General features: G+C 43.5%; 1 protein-coding gene across 6 annotated transcripts in view; it reads right to left on the bottom strand.

Annotated features, from left to right (window-relative positions):
* The window catches only part of NCKAP1 (NCK associated protein 1), a 62,887-nt gene extending 49,685 nt beyond the window's left edge, over positions 1-13,202 (bottom strand). For 2 of the 6 annotated variants that reach the window (XM_052676192.1, XM_052676194.1), the window contains exons 1-2: positions 13,069-13,202; positions 4,660-4,829 (exon numbers count right to left, since the gene is read on the bottom strand). In XM_052676192.1, the coding sequence (XP_052532152.1) occupies positions 4,660-4,692 (33 nt within the window). In that variant the 5' untranslated portion in view covers positions 4,693-4,829; positions 13,069-13,202. Of the gene's footprint in view, positions 1-3,431; positions 3,575-4,659; positions 4,830-13,068 lie in introns of those variants that run through there. The other 4 variants (XM_052676190.1, XM_052676191.1, XM_052676188.1 and 1 more) reach the window with 2 other exon arrangements.
* Positions 13,203-13,557: the final 355 nt, after the last annotated feature.

Raw genomic sequence — 13,557 nt, 5'->3', positions numbered from 1 at the left:
TGGCCTTTAAAATGGCTAACAAGCAACACCTTTAAGATAGGTACAAATACACCATTCCCAAATTACATCTTTAAACTACTCACCAACAAACAATCAATCACCTAAGTAATCTCATATCTGACTTATTATTATGCTGTACGGTGCTGGGACTGGGACCAAACTTGAGATCTTGGTTTAGAATGGCAAAGACAAAGCCCACTAAAGCCTTGACGAGGATTTATTCTGCCCTTGACCTAAGCCTTCAGCTTGGTTACGCAGCTGGTATCTAATCTAAGAGTCTGCTCTAGGTTCTCATTTCCAGGTACCACGCGATCACGGGAGGTCTGACAGCCAAAAGAAGGCTGCACTAAAGACATTTTAAGAAATAAGTTTTGCATACAAGCTTAAAACCTGTACTGTAAATAACAGAAGGACACTGCTTGCAAAGCCATTAGCACCAAGTAACACTCACCGTTTTTGAGGAGCGTACTCCAAATAGTTCAAAACCCTCTCATCCCAAACAGCTTAGCTCTAAGTAGCATTGCTCTGATATCCATCAAAACCACACTCTCTTGATTTGCTCAAAGTCTATGATTCTGCTATTTCAACACTGAATCTCTGACTGCAAGTACTTTCTGGTATCCAAGTAGTTTTTAAACAAACAAAAGCAGACCCACATTCAGTTTTGTTTTTTCTTCAACACCATGCTGATTTTAATTTTACAATACTGCAGCATCACACAAAGCATACCAAAACCCATCTCTGTCTGCTCTGGCACTAACAACAGCATTCAAGTTTCACCTGAGCCAGGATGGCATGAAAAATGCTGTATCTGACTTACAGACACGGCCGTAGGTACAAACAGCAAGAGCAACAAGACAACTGTTAGCCTGTACAATTGAGGATAAACATTTTAAAAGCAGAAGGAGCAAAACAGGAGAGAAACTGCAGTGATAACATTTCCAAATTCAGGACTGATGCTGGTCCCAGTACAATAGGCAGCTAAAAACAGCTGAAAGCAGCACGCAATGTCATTCCTTATAAAAAGTTCCACCTCCATACAGATCAAGTAGGAGTTCAGCCTCACCACCCACTGTTACTTCAGTAACTCTGCATTTCATATTTTCCATACCGCTCCTAAAGAGGCAGAAAATCGTGTGTTCAGATATCCCACCTTTAAAAAGAATCATAAACCATTTCAGAAGACTGCGGCTCAGGCAGCAAACAGGAAGTGAGGAACACTTAACAGCTATAAGGAAAATGAGATCAAAATTGATTATTTTTTTTTTTTTTTTTTTAAAGCAAGTGTAACTATCGAATTGTTTTTTCCAATTTCTGTAACTCAGGAAAATCCTAATCCCTTAAAATCTCAGCTCCCTAACCAGCATCTCTAGCAATCCACACAGCAGTGATGAGCGCGGCAGCTCTCACTTCCCCTTATTCAAATGAGTCTCAGCCACTTCCTTTAACCGCAATACCGCATATTGTGCAGTTCTCTGCAAACTAGAGATCTGATATTGTCTTCTGCGGAGGAAGCTGGGAGAAGCCTTAGCAGCAGTTTTGAAACCAAAAGTGGAAAAACAAAGAAAAAGAAAAGGTCCCAAGAAGCCAGAAACCAGTCTGAAGGGACGAAACGCAAACATGACTTCTGGGCCACACCATCAGAGCCAGCCAGCTACCACCATCAACCAGTACTTACTGCAGCTTAAGAAAATAACCGTTTGTATCTCTGTGCACCATTTGAATACAGTGTTCTATCTGCTTGTCTCCAGATTTGCCAAGCTCTACGTTGCTCAGTCACCAAGTCACTTGGATTCACCTCCTCTCTCCGTGCTGAGACCTACACAGTTTTTGAGTCCGTTCACGGTGTTTGCAGGAAAACCTGCTGTCACCTCCAGTGTTTCTGTTCCCACACTGAGAGCCCATCCGCACGCATCACTGCACCAACAGCAATGCCATATGGACCAACCCACCCAGGACTCCCTCCACCAAATGCGCTGACGGAAACACATCCAAAGGCACCATGCTGCTTACCGTGAGCATCTCCAAACCAGTAATCGCAGCACAACCTTACACTCGTTAAGGCACAGCTTTACGCCAAGAGATGCTTCACCTTTTCCTGCCTCCTTCATACACAGCACAGCTCAGGCACAATCCTACTGGACCAGTTTTCAGCCAACACACCTCTCAAAGCGCACACACAAATGACTTCAATATTTAGATGCTTTTCCCCATAAATAGAGAAATTCTGCTTTGCATTACAAGTACACTTACACCACTGCCATTAATAAGTAGCAGCAAGTTTCTGACACATAAAACTGCAAGTTAGAAGGAGTTCCATTTCTATTTGCAGAAGATATAAATTGGCAATGCTTTGGTTAGATGAGTCGATGTAGTGAAACAACAACTGCGCATCAAGTACTGCTGTTGGTTGGGATTAACACTGATTTTGAATACTACAGTCACTTTCTTTCCCTGCAAATGACAGCCAATTAAGACCAACCCTGTGCGTGGGATTGCCGACAGCTCACGCTTCTCCCAGAGCATGGTTGCTGGACAGAGCACTGGACAGGATGTCTCCCACCTGAAAGGGGTTCAGGGCTACAACACAACTCACTCTCTACAACTAACTCACAGACAGATGACGACCAGCTCCTCAAAACTTCATTGGACCTCAGATTTCTTTGCAGCCCCCAAACACCACAGCAGCACACAGCACGGGGAACAGCAAAGGCCTTCTAATGCACTCAGCCTGCAAAGGTGTGCTCGCTGCTTCAGCACAGAAGAGAGGTTTCCTCCGAAAAATGAAAAACTCTCCCATAAAATACGTTCACGTGCAAAATTGCCTGCTGGAACTGGATTATACAAACGCGTTCCTCCTGATCATGCATTCGCATTGGGAAAATCGAGCCGGGAAGGCCAGGCGAGCAGCTGGAGCACCGGCACAAGGCAGGGATTTCCGCCGCAGGACGAGCAGCCGTCTCGGGGAGGCGGCGGGCGGTCGCGGCACCCGCGTCAGCTCCTGGTTCCGTCTCCCGTCCGAGCCGCTAAGCAACGCCGACTCGCGGATCCCAACTCGCTAATTTTACCCGAAGCCCTGGCCGGCCGCAGCGGCGCGGGGAAGCCGGGCCGCCGCCTGACTCACGGGGAGCGGCCCGTGGCCTAGGCCCCGCGGCCTGCGCGCTCCGGGCCCGCCCGCCGTCAGGTACTGCCGGCCCCCGCGGCCCTACGGGACCGCCCGGGGGCCCCCCTCCCCTTCCCTGCCCTGCCCTCTCCTCCCCTCGCCGCCCTGCCCTGCCCCTCGGGCCCCGCAGCTAGGCCGCGGCGCGGCGGGGGGCGGCGGGAGGAGCGCCGGGTGGCCGGGGCCCAGAGGGGCGGCGGAACGAACAGACGGACGGACGGGGGGGGTCGCGGCGGTCCCTCTCCCCGCCTCCCCGCTGGGGCCCCCGCACCTTCTTGATGTTGTAGAGCCGGGTGAGCATGCCGACGCCCCGGTCGTTTAGGATGGTCAGCTTCTCCGCCAGCTTCTGCTGGCTCGGCTGAAGCACGGACCGCGACATCCTGCCCCGCGCCGCGCCCCCGGCCCGGACCCCGCCGCCGCCGCTCGCAGCCCCGCCGTGGCGCGGCCGCCGGCCCGGTGCTGCCTCCCAGCCGCCGCCGCCGCCGTTCTCGCTCGCTGCCTCCGCGGGGCGTGGCCACGGCCCGGCGCTGCCCGCGGCGTCACGTGGCGCGGCTCACGGCCGCCCCTCGCGGCCCGTCGGAGGAGCCGGCACGGGGTGCTCCGGCGCTGGGGGCGGTGTGGTTGTGGCGGCCGTAGGGCCGAGAAGCGCGCTTGTCCAAATGTTAGGGTCAAAGCAAAACGGTGAATGTTTTTCTGACTGATTTCTCGGTTTCCAGAGTCATTAAGCTGTACTGGAGTTCCAGTTCTAAGTCACGGTTCGAAACAACCGTGAATGTTCTTCCTAGAAGTTCCTCGTGATTCTTTTTGCCAATCATCATCTAAAACCCAGCGCCAACGCTTGGAAAAACACTGCAGGGCGTATTTACAGATATGGTACCAGTGCACCTGAGGGAGACCTGTGGAATCGTAGATTCACTGAGGTTGGAAAAGACCTCCAAGATGACTTAGTCTAACTGCCAATGCATCCCCACCATAAAACATGAGGTGTGGTCCTTAGGAACGTGATTTAGTAAACAGTGGTGTCAGAGGGATGGTTGGACACAATGATCTCAGAGGTCTTATCCAGTGCCGTGGGAGCGGAGAACGAATAGGTGCTGGAATGAAACATGTAAACCTTACTCTTCTTGTGGCGTATACAACAAGGCCTGAACTACACGTTGCTGTAATGTAATGAATTTCACAGTGACTGCTGCATAAAGGCCCGTGTGAGAGCTCAGTGCCACCCGCTGCTGCCGGCTCCTACAGCCAGCTGCTGTGAGGGGCTCCTTCATCGCGTTCATAGGAGAGGCTTAAGAACTAACCTTCTAATCTCATTTTTTAAATAACAGTCTCACCATCTGTTCCTTTTGCTGCATATTAATACTTCTATTTAATTTTCGGTTTGTATTTCTACTGTGTAAATCAGATTATTTCTGTCTTTCAGCAGTTTTAAACTAATAGATTTTAGAAAGCATAGAATTGAATACGAGAAGCCTAAACGTAATTAAATTGTTACTGACCTCCTTCCTTTTAGCTGCTACGGGATTATTCATGATTCAGAACAAAACCGGGAAGCGAGAACTTGGAGTTCCAATCTTACAGCTGCCGTTGACTCATTTGTTATCCTTTATCAAACAATTTTCTCTAGGCATTCTGTCCAGGAGCCTGGAATTCCTAGCAACAACACTATCTGTGAAAACATCAGAAATATTCAAATCAATCTTTTAATTAATAAAGCACAAAATGCTATTTAATTTCCAAGTGTTTAATCAAATATCTATAGGAATATGTTTACAAAGACTGTTCCTCCTATTCTCAACTCATTTAAAAACAAATACTAATGTTTCCAATTACAGTAAAGATGTTTCCCATGTAGTTATACCCTAAGAAAAAAGAACAATGCTATTATTGAACCATAGAATGACTTAGACTTAAAGGGACCGTAAAGTCCACCCAATTCCAACCCCCTGCCATGGGCTGCTTTGTCCCCATCAGCTCAGGCTGCCCCATCCAACCTGGCCTTGAGCACCTCCAGGGATGGGGTACCCACAGCTTCTCTGGGCAGCAGTGCCAGGGCCTCGCTGCCCTCTGAGCAAAGAATTTCTTCTCAACATCTAACGTAAATTTCTCATCTTTTAGTTTAGTTCCTCTTTGTCCTATCACATCAGACCATATAAAAAGTCAGTCCCCCTCCTGTTTTTACACTTTTTTTTCTTATTTACAGCTGAAAGAAACAGCAGACAATTTTTAATCCAGCACTGAATTACTTCTGAGCCACATTCAGTCTACTGGAACTTCCAAACAATAACAGCCAACCCTCTATATTGCCAAGTAAGTGGAATGGCTTTAACATTGTGACAGTTCATAGTGAAGTTGTGGGTGTCATATTAAATCACCGGTGTGCTAACATCCCAAATTTCTCTCCCTGAAATAAGTAGGAAAGCTATGGATCACGATGGAGACCAGGCTGCTCGATTTTAGTAAGGTTTGCTCTGATAGTGTTCTCTGGAGAGCTTTCAGGCTCTCTGTGACTACTAACAGTTCTCAGGTGAAAGCAGTCACAATTGCTCTCCATGCTGCACAGATAACAACAGGCTGAAGCGTGAAAACAAAACATTTCTGACTTGTTCTCTTCTATAGTAGTGGCAGAGCGTCCCATTTTGACCCCCCACGCTATTCATGAGATTATTCACAAAATTTTGTCTTAGGGAGCACCTCTGCTTGCTATAATTTTTAATGCAAACGGTGCCAAATCAGCTGCTTTTCTTGAGAACAGACTGAATATTGCAAGAGGGAAGGGAGCAGTACCAGTAAGCAAGAATCTGTGATATAAGGAATTTTTACTACCTTGCAGCTGTACAGACCTAGTACTAAATAGAATATTACCTGAATTATCACCTTAGCATGGTTAGTTGGTCTAATATTCAGGCAGATACATAAAAAAGAAAAATAAACTCTTCATGAAGCCTGACTAAAGAGACCAAGGTGTCCCTTACAAGCCTTGGCAGAACAAGGTTTTCTCAGCAAGGTGCTGATTAGAAGAAAGAGGCGTATCTCAGCCCTGCTAGACCAAGATGTGAAAGGCAAGTTCAAAACTCCCTGACAGACCATGTTTCTGCCCACACTGACACAAGATGCTGCTGGTCACGTAATTGGCAGCATCTTGCTGATCTGAGTGTGGGACCGGTTTTAAGTTAGTAGCTACAAAGCGTGCTTTTTTCCTCTTGCTTCTAAACCCTTCACTGCTTATTAGAGAAGGAAAATGTGCACATGTGCTAGGAAAGATAGAATATAGCTGAAAAGTTGTTTTTCTTAGAAATGGCATCAAAAAGAAAAACAACTCCACAACCTTCTCCCTTTGTGAACAGAGCAATCCCAAGTACAGAAGGCAGCTGTTACTAAGATTAAACTTAGTTCAAGTGGCTGTGTTTATTTAAGCTGTCAGCAGAATTTATCACTTCTAATGGCTGTACAGCAAAGCTCATGTCATACTAGTTTTGCAGGAGCCTTATGCAGAAGTTGCTGGCTTCGTAAGTACAGGTTTTCAGCAGGAAGTTCTATTGGAGGTTGGATTACAAAAATGTGTGTCGTACAACTTGGGCTCACCAGTCTAGCACCAAGCACATGGACAAAGTGGCAACAAAAGCTTTGTCAGTAACAGCATAGCTCTTAGAGGTGCGGCAAAACTGAAGGGAAAAGAAAAATGCAGCTATTATCTTTAAGACACAACCATTTGCTTGACTTGATATTGATGATTCACATTCAAATAGCTTACTATACTCATTACAAAAGTACAAGCCTAGGATAAGTTCCAAAAAGTTTAGATTTGGTTTGTGCACGGCTCTGAATCTTTTAAAGCCAACTTTCTGTTCACTCCAGGGTTTAACAGTACAATTCACCGAGGAGCTTTTGAGTAATGAAAATTTCACTTGAGAATTTGAGAAGGAGAAACACAACATCAAGCAGCTCCATGTGCACCAACTACATCTGGTGTTTTGCAAAGCATGCATATTGTACATATGTACACTTTTCTAGCAGTGCTACTTGGAATTCGCAATGATCAATTCACTACTGCAGAGCAGAGTGCACTGTCACCTCGGTCCTTGCTACCTTCCTAACTTAGACTTCCCTCTCAGTATTTGCTTGCCTGTCTGCATTTTATTCTTCGTTTAACTTCTGACTTGGGGACTATTTCAAGACTCATGACTGCAGTGAAACGGTGGCCGTCAGGAGCTGCTGACAAGTAACTTAACATGATCCACTGCCTGGCTTCTGCCAATCAGCCAGCAGAGCCCAAGGAGCAATTCTTGCACAGACACCTCTTGTTCAACATCTCCTTTTCAAACAGAAATCAAAACAAAGCCAAACAGTTCTCCGAACCAACTAGAGCTTCTAAATCATCACCACCATAATCCCAATTAGTTAATGTCAGATATTTGTTTGTCAGTAATACTTAGGTTAATGTTAATCTTGCATCTAAAGGCACACATGCTGCAAACTTCACCATACAAAGTCTGTGCCATCGTTTCACTTACCTACAATAATAAATAGCATTAAACAAATGCAGTTGTCTTTATCAGACAGGTTTTTGTTCCGAGGGGGCAGATTCAAAAGGCCTATCATGCTCACTAAACCAAAATGACACAGATTCATCATATTTCAATCTACAGTTTCTCTGATGAATCTCAAACTTGTTCATTCTTTAAATTCTCAGGAAGTTACCATGTCTGCAGTTTTCTATATCCCTTTTTCCCCCTCTTTTAATAAGTACTTTGGCATTATTTTAATTTATACTGTCATTAACATCTGAGCTTGTATGTGTGTCTGCTTAGTTTTTTGCACGTCGAAGTAAGTTCTAATTGCTGAGGCTGTATACGATGCACAGCCAGTTACACAGAGATGCTAGGCCTTTGAACTCCAAGGAGAACATGAAAGAGATGTGCAGAACTGGTTTGAAGATGGTGAAGAGTATTATAGCAGCTGTTCTGTAATGCACTGCAGAAACCTGCTGGTTTGAGAAAGCACAGGCACTTCTGCTCATACTGGAAGGACAAGTATAACAAGCCTGCTCCAGAACACCCAGTCCTACGCTATGCCAATGGGCCTCAATCAGTAGAGATGCAGGATGTTAGGAGCATGTGAGAGCTGACTTTTTCAGTGTATCCCAGGTCCGTGATTTACCACTAATTAATGGCAACTCAATCGTCAGTCTGGAAGCTGCTGAAGTCTGTGGCAGCAGGAAGAAAATTAGTTACGTGTGAGCTAGCAGTATGACTAGATAGAAGGAAGTCAGGAAGGTTTGACACAGTAGGATATGGCTCACTTCAGCATGAAGCCTGGTTACTTCTGGACCAAATGTGGGTTCAAAACGCCAGCCTTAGGTCTAATAGTGCAGTTTCAGAGTTTGGGTTACATCTGGTTCTTGCACAACTCAGTGAACAGAAAGATTAAAGAGTTTTTTTCCTTCATGTTAAACAAAGCTTAGGAAGCCTGTCAGAATGAGTCACCCAACCAAATTAAGGTCCTGATCTGATATGGGCGTAGACCTTACATCAGGTTTCTAGGCAGAGGTTACATCACAACTTTTGAATATACCTTGGTAAATATTGGAGCCAGAAAGGGCACTGGATTAGGAGTCCATGTAGCACAAAGCATATTTTAGTTGCAGTTTCCTTACAGATTGCCAAGTCAAGAAAAGCCAAAAGCCATCTCTGAGGTATTCATGCAGCTACCAAGTAGAGACAATGCCTAATATTTACTAGAAAGATGAGTTAGACTGAAGGAACTGGCCACTGACTAGAGTAAGTCAAAAATAGTCAGTTAGCAAAGAACAATCTCCATCCTGCTCCAACCTGGGGTGAGGTCAGAAAACAGCAAGCTGTTGCTGGAATACAGATGGCAGCTAATCAAACAGAACCTGCCAAGGTCACCCTGCACACAACAGCTGTGGGGCTCCCACTGGCCCCACAAGCACGTTCCTGCATTTTGGAATATCGATGGAGATTTCTCTGAGGAGCACATAGAACCTCATGCTCTGACCTACTTTCTTTAGGCTTTGTTACACTTCTGTCCTAGGCAAATAACCTATTAGAGGTTTCTTTGTCTCCCCATGGGAAAGCTGGGGAGTAGTACATACACCTTTAAATACAATAGCTTTCATAGTCTCTCTAAAGATCAAGGAAGAAGTTTCCTGCACTATGCTTTCCTTAGATTTAGGAGAGGAAAATTTTAGTCAAGGAACAATCTGAAAACTAAGTGCTATCCCCCACTGTTGCTAGGAATCATGTTTACCAACCAGTGGGAACCCTGAGTACCCATTGCAGTAAAAATGGAGCTGCACTGTTCTCTTTAAAAGTCTCAGATTTACATATGACAGAGCAATCCAATAGTAGGTTTTTTTTATAGAAAGGAAGCGTGTGGAAAAAAAAAGCAAGCTAGTGGAAGATGACACCAGAATCACCCAAATTGTCACATCCACGTTCCATGTCAAACAGGGGGGAAAAAAAAAGTAAAACCTGTGACAGCTATCCTCTACATCTCCATCTGTAATGTTTTCTGCATTTGACAAAAATATGAATCACTTGAGGGTATAGAAAACATAACACTTGTTTCACACAACACAGAAATATACAACCTAAACCTGTCATGAAAACAATACTGTGATAGACATGACAGACTATCTAGTATGCAGTGTGAATCCGTATGTGTGGAGAACTAACTAATCAAGTTCAATGTTTAGAGTTAAATAGGAGACAGCTATTCAATCCCAATGAACACTGTCAAGTTCTGAAATTAAGGTAAAACCAAGAACTCTAAATATTTCTAAAAAAAGAGTGACTGGTGGTGCTCAAAATATGAAGCAGCCTTTTGGGTGGGATGTTTTCTCATCATTCAAATTTGATGGATTTCTTTCACATTCAAATCAATCTTTTGGCTATTTTGAAAATGTCGATAAAAGAGTTGGGTGGGAACCCAGGAAGAAAAGGAAATACTGTTGTGACTTGTTTTGATAAGACAGCATCAAGGGTAAGAAATCTTCCTAATTAAGATTTTGTTGAAGTAGTAAATTAGTTCAAATTAATCCATATTGATTTCCAAAATTTTTAATTTTCTGCCATTAGTCTAAGGCTAAATTAACTAGACTTTCTGTCAAATAAATCAGGAAATATTTCTATCTCACCTTGATTTTTTAGGCATAATCATTTTATTAATATACATACTTGTTTTCCTGAGAAAACAGAATGGAAGCCTTTAGTTACTTAAAATCTTGATTAAATAAGATGGAGTATGGAGTAACAAAGTGATCCTGTCCTTTCTTTTTTTTTTACTGAAATACTCAAAGCAAAGGCATGTTGAAATAGAAACAGCAACAAAAAGAACAAAACCCTGACCTTTCAACCTGTCTGCTTATTGAAGAAAAACATTGAATGCACTGTAAGAGATCACTTAGGTCAGTCTGGATCATCTTTGACTGTGCAATATAGCAACAATAATTCATTTTTCCAGGCTGTGAGTACACATGCGTATTCCAAGCTGTCATCTCTTTTTCTAGAAGTGTCTTTCCTGTAACTTTTATCACTCCTCGTTTTTGAAGCCTTAGTTTTCAGAAACTTTCAGCTGTCCCTACAATATCAATAGATACATCTATCACAGTCCCCATAATGACAATAAGTCCCAGCAATGTAACTACTTTGCTGACACAAACTTAGTTACGATGGAAATTTTTATCCCGTCAACATCACTGACTAGAAGGGCTTTAATTCATCATCTGTGATTTACTGTCTCTATAATTCACAGATATAATCTCTAGGGTCAGGAGTCATATGGAATTAAAATAAAGTGATTTTAAGAAAGAAAATTAGAACACACGGATTTGCTCAGACCAGAAATCCATACAGCTCAATACCCTGTATCTAACTCATGACTCAAAGAACGGAGCCCACAGGGAGAGTGTAAGCACAAAACATCCATCTGTGCTTCTGCAAAATACACTCCCAGGTTCCCTACAGCTTGTGGCTTCGTGAGACAGGGACACCATCTTACACATCATGCAGCTGCTGATCCACTCTTGTGTGAATGTGTCCATTGCTTTCTGCACCCACACAGATTTATAGCAAAAGCTTAACAGTATCTAGAGCACAAGGATATAAAGGAATAATTTAAGCCCACTACTGCTCGAATATATTACTGTTTTGAGAGGGAATGAAAAACCAGATTTCTCCTCTTTAGTAGCTCTGGCTGGATCAAGCTATAGATGTGGAATGAGATAGGGTACAGATAACTACATTTTCCTTCTCTGCCTGCAGGGAACTTCCTCCCACGTGTGAGCATACAGGCACGATGCAATATTAGCAATATGTTAAGGCAAGAAAAGGACATGTTGAGAAGCCATACTCTCCAACTGCATTTTGGTACGAAGTGAGATGCTATACTCACACGTGTTACCCATGATTTTAACTGCTACTTATACAAGACATCTCTTAAATGTAAACAGTAAGAACAGGTTCTACTTCCATGGCTGACTGGCTACAAGATAATTCTCCTACTGCATTTGGGTTTTGATCCTGACATTAAATACTGCTAGAAGCTGTGATTGTTTCCCTGTTGAGCTCTGAAGCTAGGAAAACTTGTAATGCATCCAATAAGTCCTAATATTAATATTCTGTTATGCCTTTTGAACTACACAGAAGCAAAACCTACACACAATTTCACAGTTCTTGTTGCATCTTAACTCTGATTTGACTTTCTAGCCTGTAGGCTTGGCCTTTGCTGCCAGAGAAACCTTTGGGGACTTACAATCCACAGAAGTAGGCTGTGAGAAGCTGAAGCACAGAATGGACGTTGCTCTTTTGACTGTGCTGGTAAAACAAGAAATTGAGTGGTCTAATGTTCAACCACGGAAGAACAGTTTTACTTTTATGCTTGCTTTTTGGTTTCTGTTCTTGACTGCAAAACAAACCAAAGAAAACTGTGCTTTGGATTCCAAAGGAATTGAAAACATTACAGAAGTTCACTTAAGTTAAGTTGATTTCTCTTGAAAAGCTTTTTTCTCAGTGATGGTTTTGAACCCGGTACATTCTTTTCAGGCCATACTACGAAGTTCACTTCTCTGAAATCTCTTTCTCTTTACTGAAGGTATTCTTAAAATACAGACACACAGAAATGCACAGAGTGGCTGAGACTGAGGCAGAAGACCTCTGCATACCAGCTGGTGGAGAATAACTGCCCTAGTGATTGACAGTCTGTGCTTGCAGCATAATTAACAATCACTCATTTATAGAGTAGCTACCACAAATGGAAGGCATTTTGTAAATGGACATCTTTGGTACAGTAAAGATGGTACAGTATGATGTTTTTCTTATCTCCCCTTTCCCTGACTAACTCCATATCTCCACTGACACAAACTGTTTTACACTGACATTTAAGAAAACATGATCTTTATGCCCTTATCCTTGCTCATACAAGAGCACAGTGAAGCAAAATGAAGAGCTTCTGCAAAAGAGAAACTTGAATATAAGTGGGAGTGGAAAGCAGATTCTACTTGTTTTAAGTATACATAGACAGGAGCTGTGCCAGATCTTCCTCACACCAGGTCTCAAGGATGCCTTAAACACTTCAGTTTTGCAGTCCATCCCACTCCTCAGCATTCATGACTCAACACGATTTCTGACACAATATAAAAATACATGTCTTTATATCAGTGAATCAGCCTGCTCACGCGTGTGGATTGCTCACAAAGCATGGTGAGAACAGAGAGGAATGCCTCAGTAAGTTTTCCTGAAGTCCTGACTTGGATTACGTGCTCGGCTTTGCTTCTGGGGAAATATCCCTGCAGCACTATGTGGAGACATCCCAAGGGGAACACCACTGGTTCATGCTGGCAAGAACCAGCAAACTGTTGGAATAAATAACTAAGTGAAGCTGCCTACCTTCATTGCAGGGATAGGAGATAGTATTTGGAGTAGGTCAACAGCCGTACCCAAGATTATTAGGATGAAGGGTCTCCAATTGCTCGCAGTCTTTTGAAGCATGGAATTCTCTTTCATGTTTGTTATCAGAGTAAGATGACCAACTTACCGATCCACTCCACCGTTCCCCTTCCTTCCTGTGATCCTAGAAAAAAAAAAAAAAAAAACAACCCTGTAATAATTAACAAGCTTAGTTTTTTAGGCCTGTACACCTCACCTCAGTGATGTGATCTCCACACACAAAAAGGGACAATCCTAGCAGGTTTATCACTCTTCACAACACCCAGTTCAGAAGAGTCCTTGCTACAAATTCATTCCTCCCTGGGAAATGTTATTTCCACCTTCCGTCTGCACTTGAGTAGCATATTTATTACTTACATTTTACATTTCCTGAAGTTCCTAGGCATGTTACCGGGTACCAAGACAAAGTAGGGAGTATCTGCTCCATCC

The sequence above is a fragment of the Tympanuchus pallidicinctus genome, unplaced genomic scaffold (assembly GCF_026119805.1).
Source record: "Tympanuchus pallidicinctus isolate F22 unplaced genomic scaffold, pur_lepc_1.0 scaffold15, whole genome shotgun sequence".
NCBI classification, from domain to species: Eukaryota; Metazoa; Chordata; class Aves; order Galliformes; family Phasianidae; genus Tympanuchus; species Tympanuchus pallidicinctus.
The sequence above is the reverse complement of the archived record's forward strand: the minus strand, read 5'-3'. Positions and strand labels throughout refer to the sequence as shown.